At 33.0% G+C, this 12,263-nt stretch overlaps 1 protein-coding gene across 2 annotated transcripts in view; it reads left to right on the forward strand.

Annotated features, from left to right (window-relative positions):
- The window catches only part of Phip (pleckstrin homology domain interacting protein), a 116,400-nt gene that overhangs the window by 77,629 nt on the left and 26,508 nt on the right, over positions 1-12,263 (forward strand). For both annotated transcript variants that reach the window (XM_060384690.1, XM_060384691.1), the window contains 6 exons: positions 588-664; positions 2,996-3,227; positions 6,353-6,472; positions 8,796-8,903; positions 9,315-9,439; positions 9,566-9,648. In XM_060384690.1, coding sequence (XP_060240673.1) covers positions 588-664; positions 2,996-3,227; positions 6,353-6,472; positions 8,796-8,903; positions 9,315-9,439; positions 9,566-9,648 — 745 coding nt within the window. The remainder of the gene's footprint in view (positions 1-587; positions 665-2,995; positions 3,228-6,352; positions 6,473-8,795; positions 8,904-9,314; positions 9,440-9,565; positions 9,649-12,263) is intronic.

The following is a 12,263-nucleotide window of genomic DNA, read 5'->3' on the forward strand; positions in this document are numbered from 1 at the left end:
AAGCCCTCTGTGGTAGGTTCCTTTGCTGTTTCTTGTTTTCTCTTACTCACATGTTGTTGATGATTTAATCCCCCTCTCATTGGATAAAATAAGGCTAGCGATGGAATGAATGCCATTTTTTTATTTTAATATTAAATAAAATGTAAATGTACCATTCTGAAACCATTTACAATGAGCTTTAGCTTTTAAAAACGTTCAAGAATTATAAATAACTTTTATATGTTAGCTGTGGAGTTTGAGGTCAGTCACTTAATAAATTTGTTCTTAAGCTTTTAAATAATGAAGCCTATGGTTTGACTGTAAACCTGTAAAATCTAGCAATTGGGAAACATGAAAGAGAATCAGAAGGTTGTAGATACAGCTGAGAACTGCCATGTCTAAAACCCTATATCCAATTCTCAGCTCTAAAAAATAAAAATGAAGCCTGGAAATTATCTGGAGTTGTTCTGAATGTGGATTTAATTGATAATATTTACGATAATATTTATTTATTCATGTTTTTAGAATAAAAATACAAAAGTTATATTTTTCTACTCCCAAGTCAATTTTTAGGCATTTCCTTATGAAATCTGTCTTGCCTATCACAGGAAGGTGAAGTGGTTGCTGTCAGTGGTGGAACTTCTGAAGAAGATGAGCGAGCATGGCACAGTGATGGCAGCTCCAGGTATAAGTGAAGGGAGTTTTACTTTTCTAGCTCCTCCATCTCTGCCCACCCAAATCTTGGATATAAAATTATGTGAAGAGTGTTTTGTTTAAGGAAAGTTTAGGTTTTCTTCCTGACATGTCTTTTAGAAAAGCTGCAACTAGATCTGTAAAGTGCTCTTTTTAACTCGTCTACTTACTTGTTACTGTATTTTTGATGCTGTATTTATCATACAGAGTTATAAACTAGCTTCACTGCTGATTTTGAGGATTATGTAAGCCTCAGAGTATGAAAGTCAAGAGGTTCTATTGAATTACCCTTTATTTGACTGTATTTATGATATATTAATTTTCTCTACCAATAATGAAAAGAAATTGCATCTTTCTTTTGCTGTCTTGTTTGATCATGCAAGTTAGAAATCCTTCAACAACTTGTGAGAGTTTCATATTCATAGAGGCTTAAAAGCTTCATTACAAGGTTTTAATGGTCAGTGGGGATACACCCATGGTTAAGGAAGTTATTAGTTGTTCCTTACTTTTTTTTTTTTCCTGCTTCAGCAGTTCCTAAAATGGATTTTCAAAGGAAACATTAAGTAGAGGCTGTAAGTTTCCTGTAAGGTTCTAATCAGTTCTAGATTCAAAGGCTTTCCTGGCCCTCAATAATGATTCTTAATGATATACAAATGTCATTAGTGTTTAATAGTTTTCTGTTTTTGAAGAATGAAATGCTCATGATTTGAGAACCTGTACTAGAAGAGAGTGTTTGAAAACAGTATTTATCTTATTTAAAAGCAAATTTAAAGATCATGCATGGTGGCACACAGGTTTAATCTTGGTACTTAGGTAGCAGAAAAAGAGGATCTCTGGAATTCTGTATGCCAGCCTGTTCCACAAAGTGAGTCCCGGCCTACCCAACTAAATAGGAAGACTGTGTGCTAGGGAAAACAACAAATCATTTAAGCAACAGAATCATATTAGAAAAACTTCATTTCTTTAATGTTTCTGATCTAGAATGATTACTCTTACAAAGAATTCAGTAAATTACTGTAAAAAAATATTTAGACTAAGGAAAAGGTAGTGATGGAATAAAACTACTATTTAAAATCTGTTGTTAGCTTACTAGTTAGTATTGGAACTACAAGATCATATAATCACACAGAGCTGGTGATTTAATGTAATGTGATAATAGATTTGAACAATTAATTCATCCCTTTAAGACATTTATAGTTATAAGTCTGTGTAAAATAAGCAAATACTCTAATGTATTAAAAGTGAAAATAAGACAATTGAACTAGATATGTGTGTGGTGCCATATCAGGACTACGTGTATCTGTAAAGGTAAATTATAAACGATATAGCAAGCATGATTGATAGTGGTGTGTAAGAGAGTTCCTCTTGTATTTTTATCGGTAATGGATAGGTAGATAAAATAATCTTCACTGAATCTAATTATTGTGGTCCTAGGGTTGATAAAACTTAGGATATTCTGTGTGCAAGGGAAAAAAGTCGTACTGAGCCATCCTCCTGCCCTGAAATTACGTCATTTTACATGCTAAGTAATGTTTATGACTTAAACTTTTCTACTGTGTAGGTACACTTTTCACTTGCCAGTTCAGTATCTGCCTACTATGAGAATTTCCATTGTTTAAGAAGTTCATCCTTGCCTGGGAGTGGTGACACATTACTAGAACTTTGGGAGCAGAAGCAGGCAGATCTCTGTGAATTCAAGCCCTGCTTAGTCTGGTCCGCAGAGTGAGTTCCAGGCCAGCCAGAGCTACATGAAGAAAGCTTATCTCAAAAAGAAACATAAAAAGAAACAAACAAAAAAAAACTTTATCCTAAGCCAGGCATGCTACTGCATGCCTTTAAGTCCAGTACTCTGGAGGCAGAGACAAACATACTGAGACCCTTGTCTTAAAAAATAAAGAATTTCATACTTTGACTAGTTTAGTGGTAGAGTGCTTACAAGGCTTCAGTCATCAGCAGTTTAAAAGACTTAAGAATTTTAAGATTCCCTCATGAAAGAAATTCCTTCGTTTCCTTATTCTTTTGTATGCATGTTGGCTCTCCAAGGCTCTTTCTACTTCTGCTTGAACTGAAAAAGGTGATATTCCCTTCCTTATTTCTTATATGCCAAGTATTGTTGACATTTGTAAAACAGTATGCTTCTTAAAATTGTAAAAGGTTAAGTTTTATTTTTCCATGACAGTTGTAAATTTTATTTTTAGATTAAAGGGGAGTTGACCATAAGGAAATAGTTTTTAGTTCATGCCTTTTTACTCTGTGTGTGTTTGTGTGTTTCTTAAAACTATACCATATATTTGTGACTTAAAAGTTGCTTTTTTCCTTTTAGTGACTACTCTAGTGATTATTCTGATTGGACAGCAGACGCTGGAATTAATTTGCAGCCACCAAAGAAAGTTCCTAAGCATAAAACCAAGAAAGCAGAAAGTAGTTCGGATGAAGAAGAAGAGTCTGAAAACCAGAAGCAAAAACACATTAAAAAGGAAAGAAAAAAAACAAATGACGAAAAAGATGGACCAACGTCACCAAAGAAAAAAAAGCCCAAAGAAAGGAAACAAAAGGTTGATTTAAAATTTTTAAGTCTAGTGTTTTCTTCTGGAGAAGTAACTAAGTGCATAAATGTAAAAAGTCCAACAAACATTATTGAGGTTTATTAAATAATAATAGAAAAAATTCAGACTTACATAATAAGCAGCAGTAAGGAGCATGGAGATAGGTGAGCCACAAATGTTTTGAATACTTGACATCTAAGAATGTTTACTTAGAATACTACCACAGTTTAAATATTTTAGCATTTAATTTTTAAAAAATTAAGTTTAAAAATCCAGTTTATTTACATAACGAAAATAATGTAAAGCATGTTGTTTACTAATTGTTCTTGTATTTAGCTTACTAATTATTATTGTGAAAAATACAGAAAAACTCCAGGGGAGACATCCCATGAAATATAAATTACAGAACTTGTTGTAGTTGACCATAAAGCAAGTACAAACAGTTCTTACAGCAAGTTTTTATTAAATATAGTGTGCAAACCACAAGTTTTCACTTTTTGAGTTTGTAATGTGTTTGTTTAGTTTCTTAGTTCAGTCTGGATAATTTGAAAGTAGTGAATGAAGTCCTCATAAAGCTGAAAATTTTTAACCAGGAAATGAGAATGTCAGTATTTTTTTTTCAGAGGTAAATGCATATTAATCTCCTTTCTAAACTGCTTTAATAAGGATCTCATATAATAATTGCTCATGGAAATGTTATGGGAGATAACAGGTGAAGTTGCCTGCTCCCAACCAAGCCTGACCACCTAAGTTTGATCCCAGAATGTAGTGATGTATATCTTTAATCTCAGCACTTAGGAGACAGAGACAGGCAAAGTTTGGTGAGTTTGAGGCCATCCTGGTCTATGTAGCAAATTACAGGATAACCAAGGTTACATACTGTTTTTGTTAGGTTTTAAAAGCTTTTGTTTACGTCTTTTATATCTCTCCCTACTCCTTCTCAATCCCTTCTAACATCCTAACACCAGGTAGGGGAGAGAAAGGGTTAGTGGGAGAGGGAGCGCAATTCTTTCTTAGCTGCTTGTTAGGGTAGGCATGTTCCTTGGAGCCAGTCCAATCTTCATTTCAAGAAATCTCTTAACTTCTTGTCTCACAGCAGCCAGGAACAGCAAGTGGGAAAGCAGGAGCAGCATTGTTCTTTCTTGGCACCTCCATATGCTAGGTGCTGTGGCATTCATTCTCTCTCCAGAGTCCTCATTTAAAATACCTGGAGCTGGCAAAGAGTTCTTCTGAGAGTCCACATGAGGCAAATAGTCTGCTGCTGTGGACCGTCTGAATCAGTCCCACATCCCACACCTGGGACCAAAACAAAAACACGTTTATATTCACAACAACATACAAAGATGCTGTCCCTAACCCCCCACCAATTTTTTTTCCTTTCCAAAAATGTTATCATTTGTATAATCAAATGCTATTGTGCTCTTCTTTATTCCCATGAAACTTTGAAAATTACAAGAATAGATCTGTACTAGGTCTTGATTTAATTTTTGCTGGTTGAATTCATATTTATTTCAGCTCTATAATTATAACTTGCTGTAATTTGGGTTTATAATGAGAAGATGGTTCTTTTTACATACCTCCCTTGCATTTTGAGAGGCAGTTTTACCAAAGACAGTGTCATATTTGTCTTCAGCTTTTGCCTTAGGAATGATGGTAAATGTAGTCTGAGCCTGTGCTGTATTTGAACCTCCTGTTAGGAAATTCTGTTCCTTGGCTGTGTCAGAATATTGTAGAAGGATTTGTTGATGGGACATACTTAACGAGGTTAAGGTATTATGGGTCGGGCCATTTGACAAGACTTGTTCCCATATTTACCAGTAGATCCAACAGAACGGGATAAGAAACTTGTTTTTTGCATAGTCTTCAAGTTATCTCAGGCAACACAAAAGTATTTCGTCTCTAGGTATAAAGTTGTAAATTGGAAAGCACTTGGCAAGCAGATAAGTGCATTATTACTAAATATATGAAAAAAGAACACTTTTCATATGACTGAGTTTTAATTAAGAAAAGCATGACAGATACAAAGAATGGTAACAAAAGAATTTTTCAGCAAATTCAATGAACTGTTTAGGATTCAAAGTTTATTAAATATGTGAGCAGTAAAAGTAAGTACATGCCAATATTCTTACTCTGAAATTAATGTGTAATTAATAATATGTTCTAATGCCTAAGATACAATGCCACATATTTTAGAGATAATAATTTAGAAATCTGATGGGATAAATAATTAATTGAGATCAGCCTGGAGTTGTTAACTCTACCTCCAAAATAAGGAACTCTGAAGTCATATAGCAGGACGTTTTAAAAAGTACTTAATGAATTCTAATGGTTAAATACTAAGTGTCAGAAATCTTCAAGGAAAGTCATCGGGTATTGAGGTGTGTCCTTACAATTCCATGCGATACCAAAATCTTATTACAAGTTTGCTTACCTACTTAGTGTATAATTTATACCTTTGGTAAGACTTACTATCTTACTGTGTCAACACTGACAATTTCTTTATTGGGAGGCATAATGTCTTGGTATAATTAATAGGCTGTAGTTGAGCTAAAATTTAGAATTCAAAACTTTTTTAATCAAAAGAACTTTGTTTTGTTTTTTTTCAAAAGAACTCTTAAAGCAAACCTTTGCTTACAACCTCAGTGCATAAAACTAGTAAAATTAGAACCATTCTAGAGGAAATTATTGGGTTTAGTTATTCGGGCTCTTAAGATCCTAGGTTTTAGTTTTTGGTCAGTTGGCTCTGATGTTGAGTGAAGCCAGAGCTCTCTGGGTCCTCAGTTCTGCCTATTTATAGGATGTAACCACGTAATCACTTATCACACCAAGGCTAGAATTTTAAAAACATTGAGCATAATTTAATTTGCTATATGTACTGTTTATAAGATAACTTTGTTTGGAAAGGAGCAGAAACCACAAGAGTTTATAGTTTGCATCTGTAAGTTTGTTCTTAGAGAGTTTTGTGAAGACTACACGATTTGTTTTTGTCTAGCTCTCTTATCGATGACTTGGAGAAGTTGTATAACTGTTGCTCCATTTCTAGAATTAGGTCTTAGTACTGGAGAATAGAATCTTTGTAAAAAGCTATTTCCTTGTATTTTAAGACTCTCCTAATGCTCTTCACACTTTCTCAGAGATTGGCTGTAGGAGAACTAACTGAAAATGGTCTTACATTAGAAGAATGGTTGCCTTCAACATGGATTACAGATACAATTCCCAGAAGATGTCCATTTGTGCCACAGATGGGTGATGAGGTACTTTTAAACTTTCAAATTTTAAAAGTTTCTTTCAAGAAGTAAACTGAATATCTTTTATAGTTCTTGAAACGTACTTATAGAAGATTGTAGCAAGTTCCTTAAAAAGTGTATCATTCTAAATATCAAAAATAGTATCAAAAGGTACAACCAAAGATTAGTAATAATATACATCAGGACAACTATAAATATGTGATAATTTTAAATATTATGAAAGAATGGAAATTTTTGTTGCCGTGTTTAAGACTGCCCTTTGGGAGCAAGTTGGAGCCTGGTTTTTCAAGGAAGGGTTTCTCTGTGTAGCCTTAGCTGTCCTGAAATTATTCTCTAGACCAGGCTGTCTGTCTGCCTCTGCCTCCAGAGGGCTGGGATTAAAGCATGTGCCACCACCACTGTGGTAAAACTACCATTTTTTAATAAAAGGATTTAATTGCTATTGTTAATTGTTACTACTATTATAAGTTTGGTGGTTTTGGATTTTGGTTTTTAAGATGTTCGTATATGAATACTATATTCATAACATTTCTTCCCCTCCCCCAGCTCCTGTTTCTCACCCTCCTCACCTTTTTGGCCTTTTTCTTTAATTGTTTTTATGTGTATATATATGTGTGTGATATGTATATATGTATGTATGTACACACAAATATCTCTACATAAATGCAGCCTGCTGGGTCCATTTACTGTTTAATATGTGTGTGCGTTTGTTTAGGGCTGACCACCAGGGGATTAGCCCTGTACAGTAGTGGCAGTGGTTTTTCTTCCTTACTTGCCTGCAGCTCTTCATCTGTGGGTAGAGTCTTGAGATTTCCCCATCTGCATTCTTTTCTATTTATTATTTTTATATTTTATTTATGTTATATTTATTATTTTATTATATTTATTATTATTTATTAAATGTATAACATGAAAAGAAAAAGATTTAGCACTTTGTTTCCACTTCAATTTTATATCAAGAAGTTACATTTACTAATATTCTTAACTTACTGTCCTTAAAAGTCTATGATCTTAAAGTAAGAAAACTCTTTGAGTTTGGAATTAATTTAAGACTTTATATTAGAATTTCTCTGAACCATATTTCCTTTATATACAAATTTAAGAGGTGTTAATTAGTATCGAACAATGTGATGATAAAAATATTTTAGAGGCTTCGTTTTTCAAAGCACAGTAATTAATATTATTATTATAAAGTAGGAAGTAACAATTTGAAAATGGAAATAAATGGAGAGTCTAGAGAACAATCTGGAATGATTTATTTATTTAAAGACCCTTCTTCCCTCAGAAACTTCAGTAGCTTAGAACATACCTTTGCAGTTATTTACAGAGTCTTAGCATTAAAATGATATGGCGATAATTTCAAAATGGTCAAATATGTTTAGGTCAAATATGCAGATCGACTTTTCAGGTGCTGTAGTTTGAACCTTCATGCCATCTGAATCTTGAACTCAGGGTCTTGCACTGCTTACTTCCAATGAATGTCAAGCAACAGGAACGGTAATACATTGTATGAAAATATATAAGCTAAAATATTACTGATCATTTTGACACATTTCCAAATAATTTTGGGGCTGGATTGTGGGCTCAGCAGTTTAAAATAATTGTTTACTCTTGCAGAGAATCCAGGTTCAATTTTTAGCACTCACATGGCAGCTCATAATGATTTTAACTCCATTCTCAAGGAATCTGATGCCTTTTCTGACCTCTGCAGGCACTAGGCTTGCACATGGTGCACACACTGCATCCAAGTAAAACTCATAAATCTAAAAAATAAATTAAACAAGTATTTCTGTTTTTAATGATGAGAATCATATGTAATGGAAGATTATTTAAATACATGCTCTTCAGGACATCTGCTAGGAGTCACTTAAGTTTCATCTTAAAATAGAGATGCACACTCATGCATGTGTACTTTTAAGATTTACAAATTAAGGATCGAGCTAGATAGAATATATGTATGAAAATACATATCTGGTTTCAAAGTTTTCTATATATGTATAATCATGTGATTTTACAAAGTAAAAACAAAAGAATGTGACTATAAACTTAAAAACCCCTGGTTATAAATGACTTTCTTATACCATATAGATGTTATCCAAAAATAAAATAATAAAGTAAAATCAAAACTGCTGCACACTTAATTTTAAGACTATGTATGCAAAGTTATTAGAGCACTTCAGTTTTGATTAAGTGGCTTTAAGAGAACTTGAATAATAATTGAATTTTTCAGTATTAGAATTTCTATGTCATATCTTAATTAGATTTCAATGTAATTTTGATGTAAGTGTTGTCTTGCACCCTTAGTTTTGATCTTATTTATTTATTTTAGGTTTATTATTTCCGACAAGGACATGAAGCGTATGTTGAAATGGCCCGGAAAAATAAAATTTATAGTATCAATCCTAAAAAACAGCCATGGCATAAAATGGAATTAAGGGTATGATATTGGCAATATTTCTTGTTGTAAAAGACAGGTTTTGAATTTTGAAAGTAGTTGTGTGGTGTTTACACTTTGAATGTAAGGAACTGGAGCTGGGAATGTTCATGCGACCATGTGGGCAATGTGCTTCCGTGAAAGAATAAGGACCAGAGGTGAGCTCCTCAGTACTCCTGTAATGTAGGGAGGGTGCCTGTCATTTGTGCCTTCCCTGGGAGGCGTGACTGCAAGTTGGACAAACTGGTCAGAATAGCCAAATTGGCAAGTTACAGGTGCAGTAAGAGGTTCTTGTGTCAGTAAATAAAACAGACTGTGATTAAGAAAAGACCCCAGGCATCCATCTCTGGTCCGCACAAGCACATACTTTACTCTCCAGAGATAATTTTTTTGTTGTTGTTTTTCATATTGTAGGAACAAGAACTGATGAAGATCGTTGGTATAAAGTATGAAGTGGGATTGCCTACCCTTTGCTGCCTTAAACTTGCTTTTCTAGATCCTGATACTGGTAAACTGACTGGTGGATCATTTACCATGAAGTAAGGACTGATACCAAGGCACTGCTTTAATAGTGTTAGATTATTTTTCAAGATGTAAATAAATTTGAACGTATCATAGGTATGAGTATATATGTGACCTAATCCATCTGTTTCTCTTTGTAATAGATACCATGATATGCCTGATGTCATAGATTTTCTAGTCTTGAGACAACAATTTGATGATGCAAAATATAGACGGTGGAATATAGGTGGGTAATTGTTGATTTAGAAAGCATAGGTGTTCTGTATATCTTACCCTTTTCTTTATAAATGATTTACTATGCTTCATAATTACAGAAGCTTTTTTGTAAGTATGCCAGTAGTAAAGATATGCCATTTTTAGGTTTTGAGAATGAAAGTTCTTTAATCCAGTTGATGTTTAAATTTCAAAACATTTTCTGTTCTATTTGATTAGCCGTTACAAAGTTATTTCTTTTAGCTATTTTATGTGTTGTATTAATATTAACCCAATAATATTAATAATAGAAATCATGTTTGAGGACAAAAGATAAAACATCATGAGCTAGAGTTTTGAACTTGGGCTAACATTGAAATGATTTTGTTATTCATAACTGCCTGAAATTATAAAATCATAGTGTGCTATGTTTTTAAGCTATCTTAAATTATACAAATGGACATGTATTTATTGAATAGTTCTTAATTTACATAAATCTACTGTTGGCTCTCTTAGAGGAACTGTAGTAGATGTGTAAGTGGAGTGACTTAACACTTTGCACCAGTTGGTCTATTGACCTATTTTTTCCAGTGCTTTTAGAAGACACTGCCATATTGTTTTTCTTGATTGATCTTGGCAAAACTTAGTTTTAAGAAGGAAGCAGACAGGCACATGAATACGTACACATGTATTAGAGTGCCATAATGAAAGTGAGTATTTTGGTTCCTTACCTCATAGAGTAACTTAAAAATGTAACAAACAGAGGGGAAAGAAGTAAAATAAAAGAAAACTCTGATGTCCTCGTATGAAACATGATCAGCATTGGAAAAGTGGAAAGAAAGTAGAGTCCAGAGACATTACCAGCAAGAAGGAAGTCTTCAGAAGAACAAAGAGTTATATAAACGTGATAAAATAACAGTATAGAAAGTATATTGAATAGTGCTTGAAATGCATGAAAAAATTAATATGAAAATTAAGCAGTTAAAATTATTTGAGGAAAATTAATTGCAAGAAACAATTGTAATCTTATTTCAATCTAGCAGCAATGCAGCATACTTTTATTTTATAGCTGTATTGAAATAAAATAATATTGTGTGGCAAACTGGTAGGTAAATCAGATGTTTTGAATGACTAAATAAGCATCAGAACATCTTTTAGGTCTTTTAAGTTTTCTATATTAGTACATTATTATATCTGTCATGCTCGGTATCTAGTTGGTCTTTTATTTTCGCCATAACATGTGTCCATCTATCTTTTGCCACTTAAGATCACCGCGAATATTTTATGGTTGACTATGGCTAGTACTCTTTCTTTACCTAACAGGACTGTCTGTTGTGGTTAGATGAATACACAGTATGTGACTCTTAATGTAGCAAAGCTTGTCAGTCTTGGGATTGTCATAAGAAATTAGTCTATTAAGTTCATATTTTAGTAATCTAGTAGGTTTGAAGAATGATGTTAGTACTAAGTTCTATAATATAGCATCTTTCTAAGTTGACTATCACCAACATGTGCATCTGAGGAACAATGACAGACTTAATAGTAAATCGTGCTTGAATCTAAAGTTTGATCCAACTATATAACCAGTCAAAATCAGTAATAGTTTACAAATATTTTCTTTTGTAATTTTAAAAGATTTCCAATTTAATAGATACTGTCTTATTTTAATGCATTTATATAATTTTGTGCATGTCTACATAAACTTCTAAATAACTTTTTGTAGAACATAAAATGACTTTCTGCCATATAGCTAGGCTTTTCTTTGATTAGCTTGTAAGTTAAAATAACCCCATTTGTACTATTAGACATTCTCCCACGAGGCTGGTTACCTCTGCTCAGGTACCATGCGTCTGTTCTCACATTTTCCCTAGGTTAATCTCCCATGCCTGATTGTTTCAGCATCGTTTCTGCCTACTGAATGTTCCCCCTTCTATTCTACCTTTTCCTGCAGACCATAGATTTTTTTAATTGACAGATGTTAACATCTATACAATACACAAGCTGTTCTCTTCACAGGTCCTCCTTTTAGTCCAATAAAAGGCTCTTTTTCTTCAATAATAACAATTATGAAACAATAATGAAAATTATTAGGTCCGAATTACATCCATAATGTCCAATCCTTATGTAGTAATAGACAAAAGGCATGCTTTCTTATTCTACAAAGATTGACAGGTTTTACTTTTGGTTTTGTTTGTTTGTTTGTTTGTTCTTTTTTTTAAAGTTGTTGCTCTGTAGAAAGGAAAGGGAACGTGAATATGTAGTACAGGGTAAGGATGATAGAGGTGAAGAAGAGCTGAATTTCTTATGGGTTTGCTTTTAATCTAAAGCTTTATTATTTTGGGAAAATAATAGGAAGTAAAAAAAATTTTTAAGAATATATTTAGCCAGAAGTAATCAAAGCATTCATATGAGAAGTTTGGACATAATCTTAATAGTAACTTTTAAATGCTGTATTTGCAATTATGATTAAGACAAAAAGAAAAGTTTTACTAACTGCTGAGATCTAAGAAATAATGTAAGTCATATTGCTTATTTTAATGTAAGTCAATGTTGCTTATTTTCCTGACTTATTTTTGAAATATGTCTTGTCTTGTGAAATCATCCAGTTTAAAACCTTAAAGAGAATTATATATTAAGAAAATGCAACAT

Source organism: Meriones unguiculatus, chromosome 6 (assembly GCF_030254825.1).
Source record: "Meriones unguiculatus strain TT.TT164.6M chromosome 6, Bangor_MerUng_6.1, whole genome shotgun sequence".
Classification (NCBI taxonomy): domain Eukaryota; kingdom Metazoa; phylum Chordata; class Mammalia; order Rodentia; family Muridae; genus Meriones; species Meriones unguiculatus.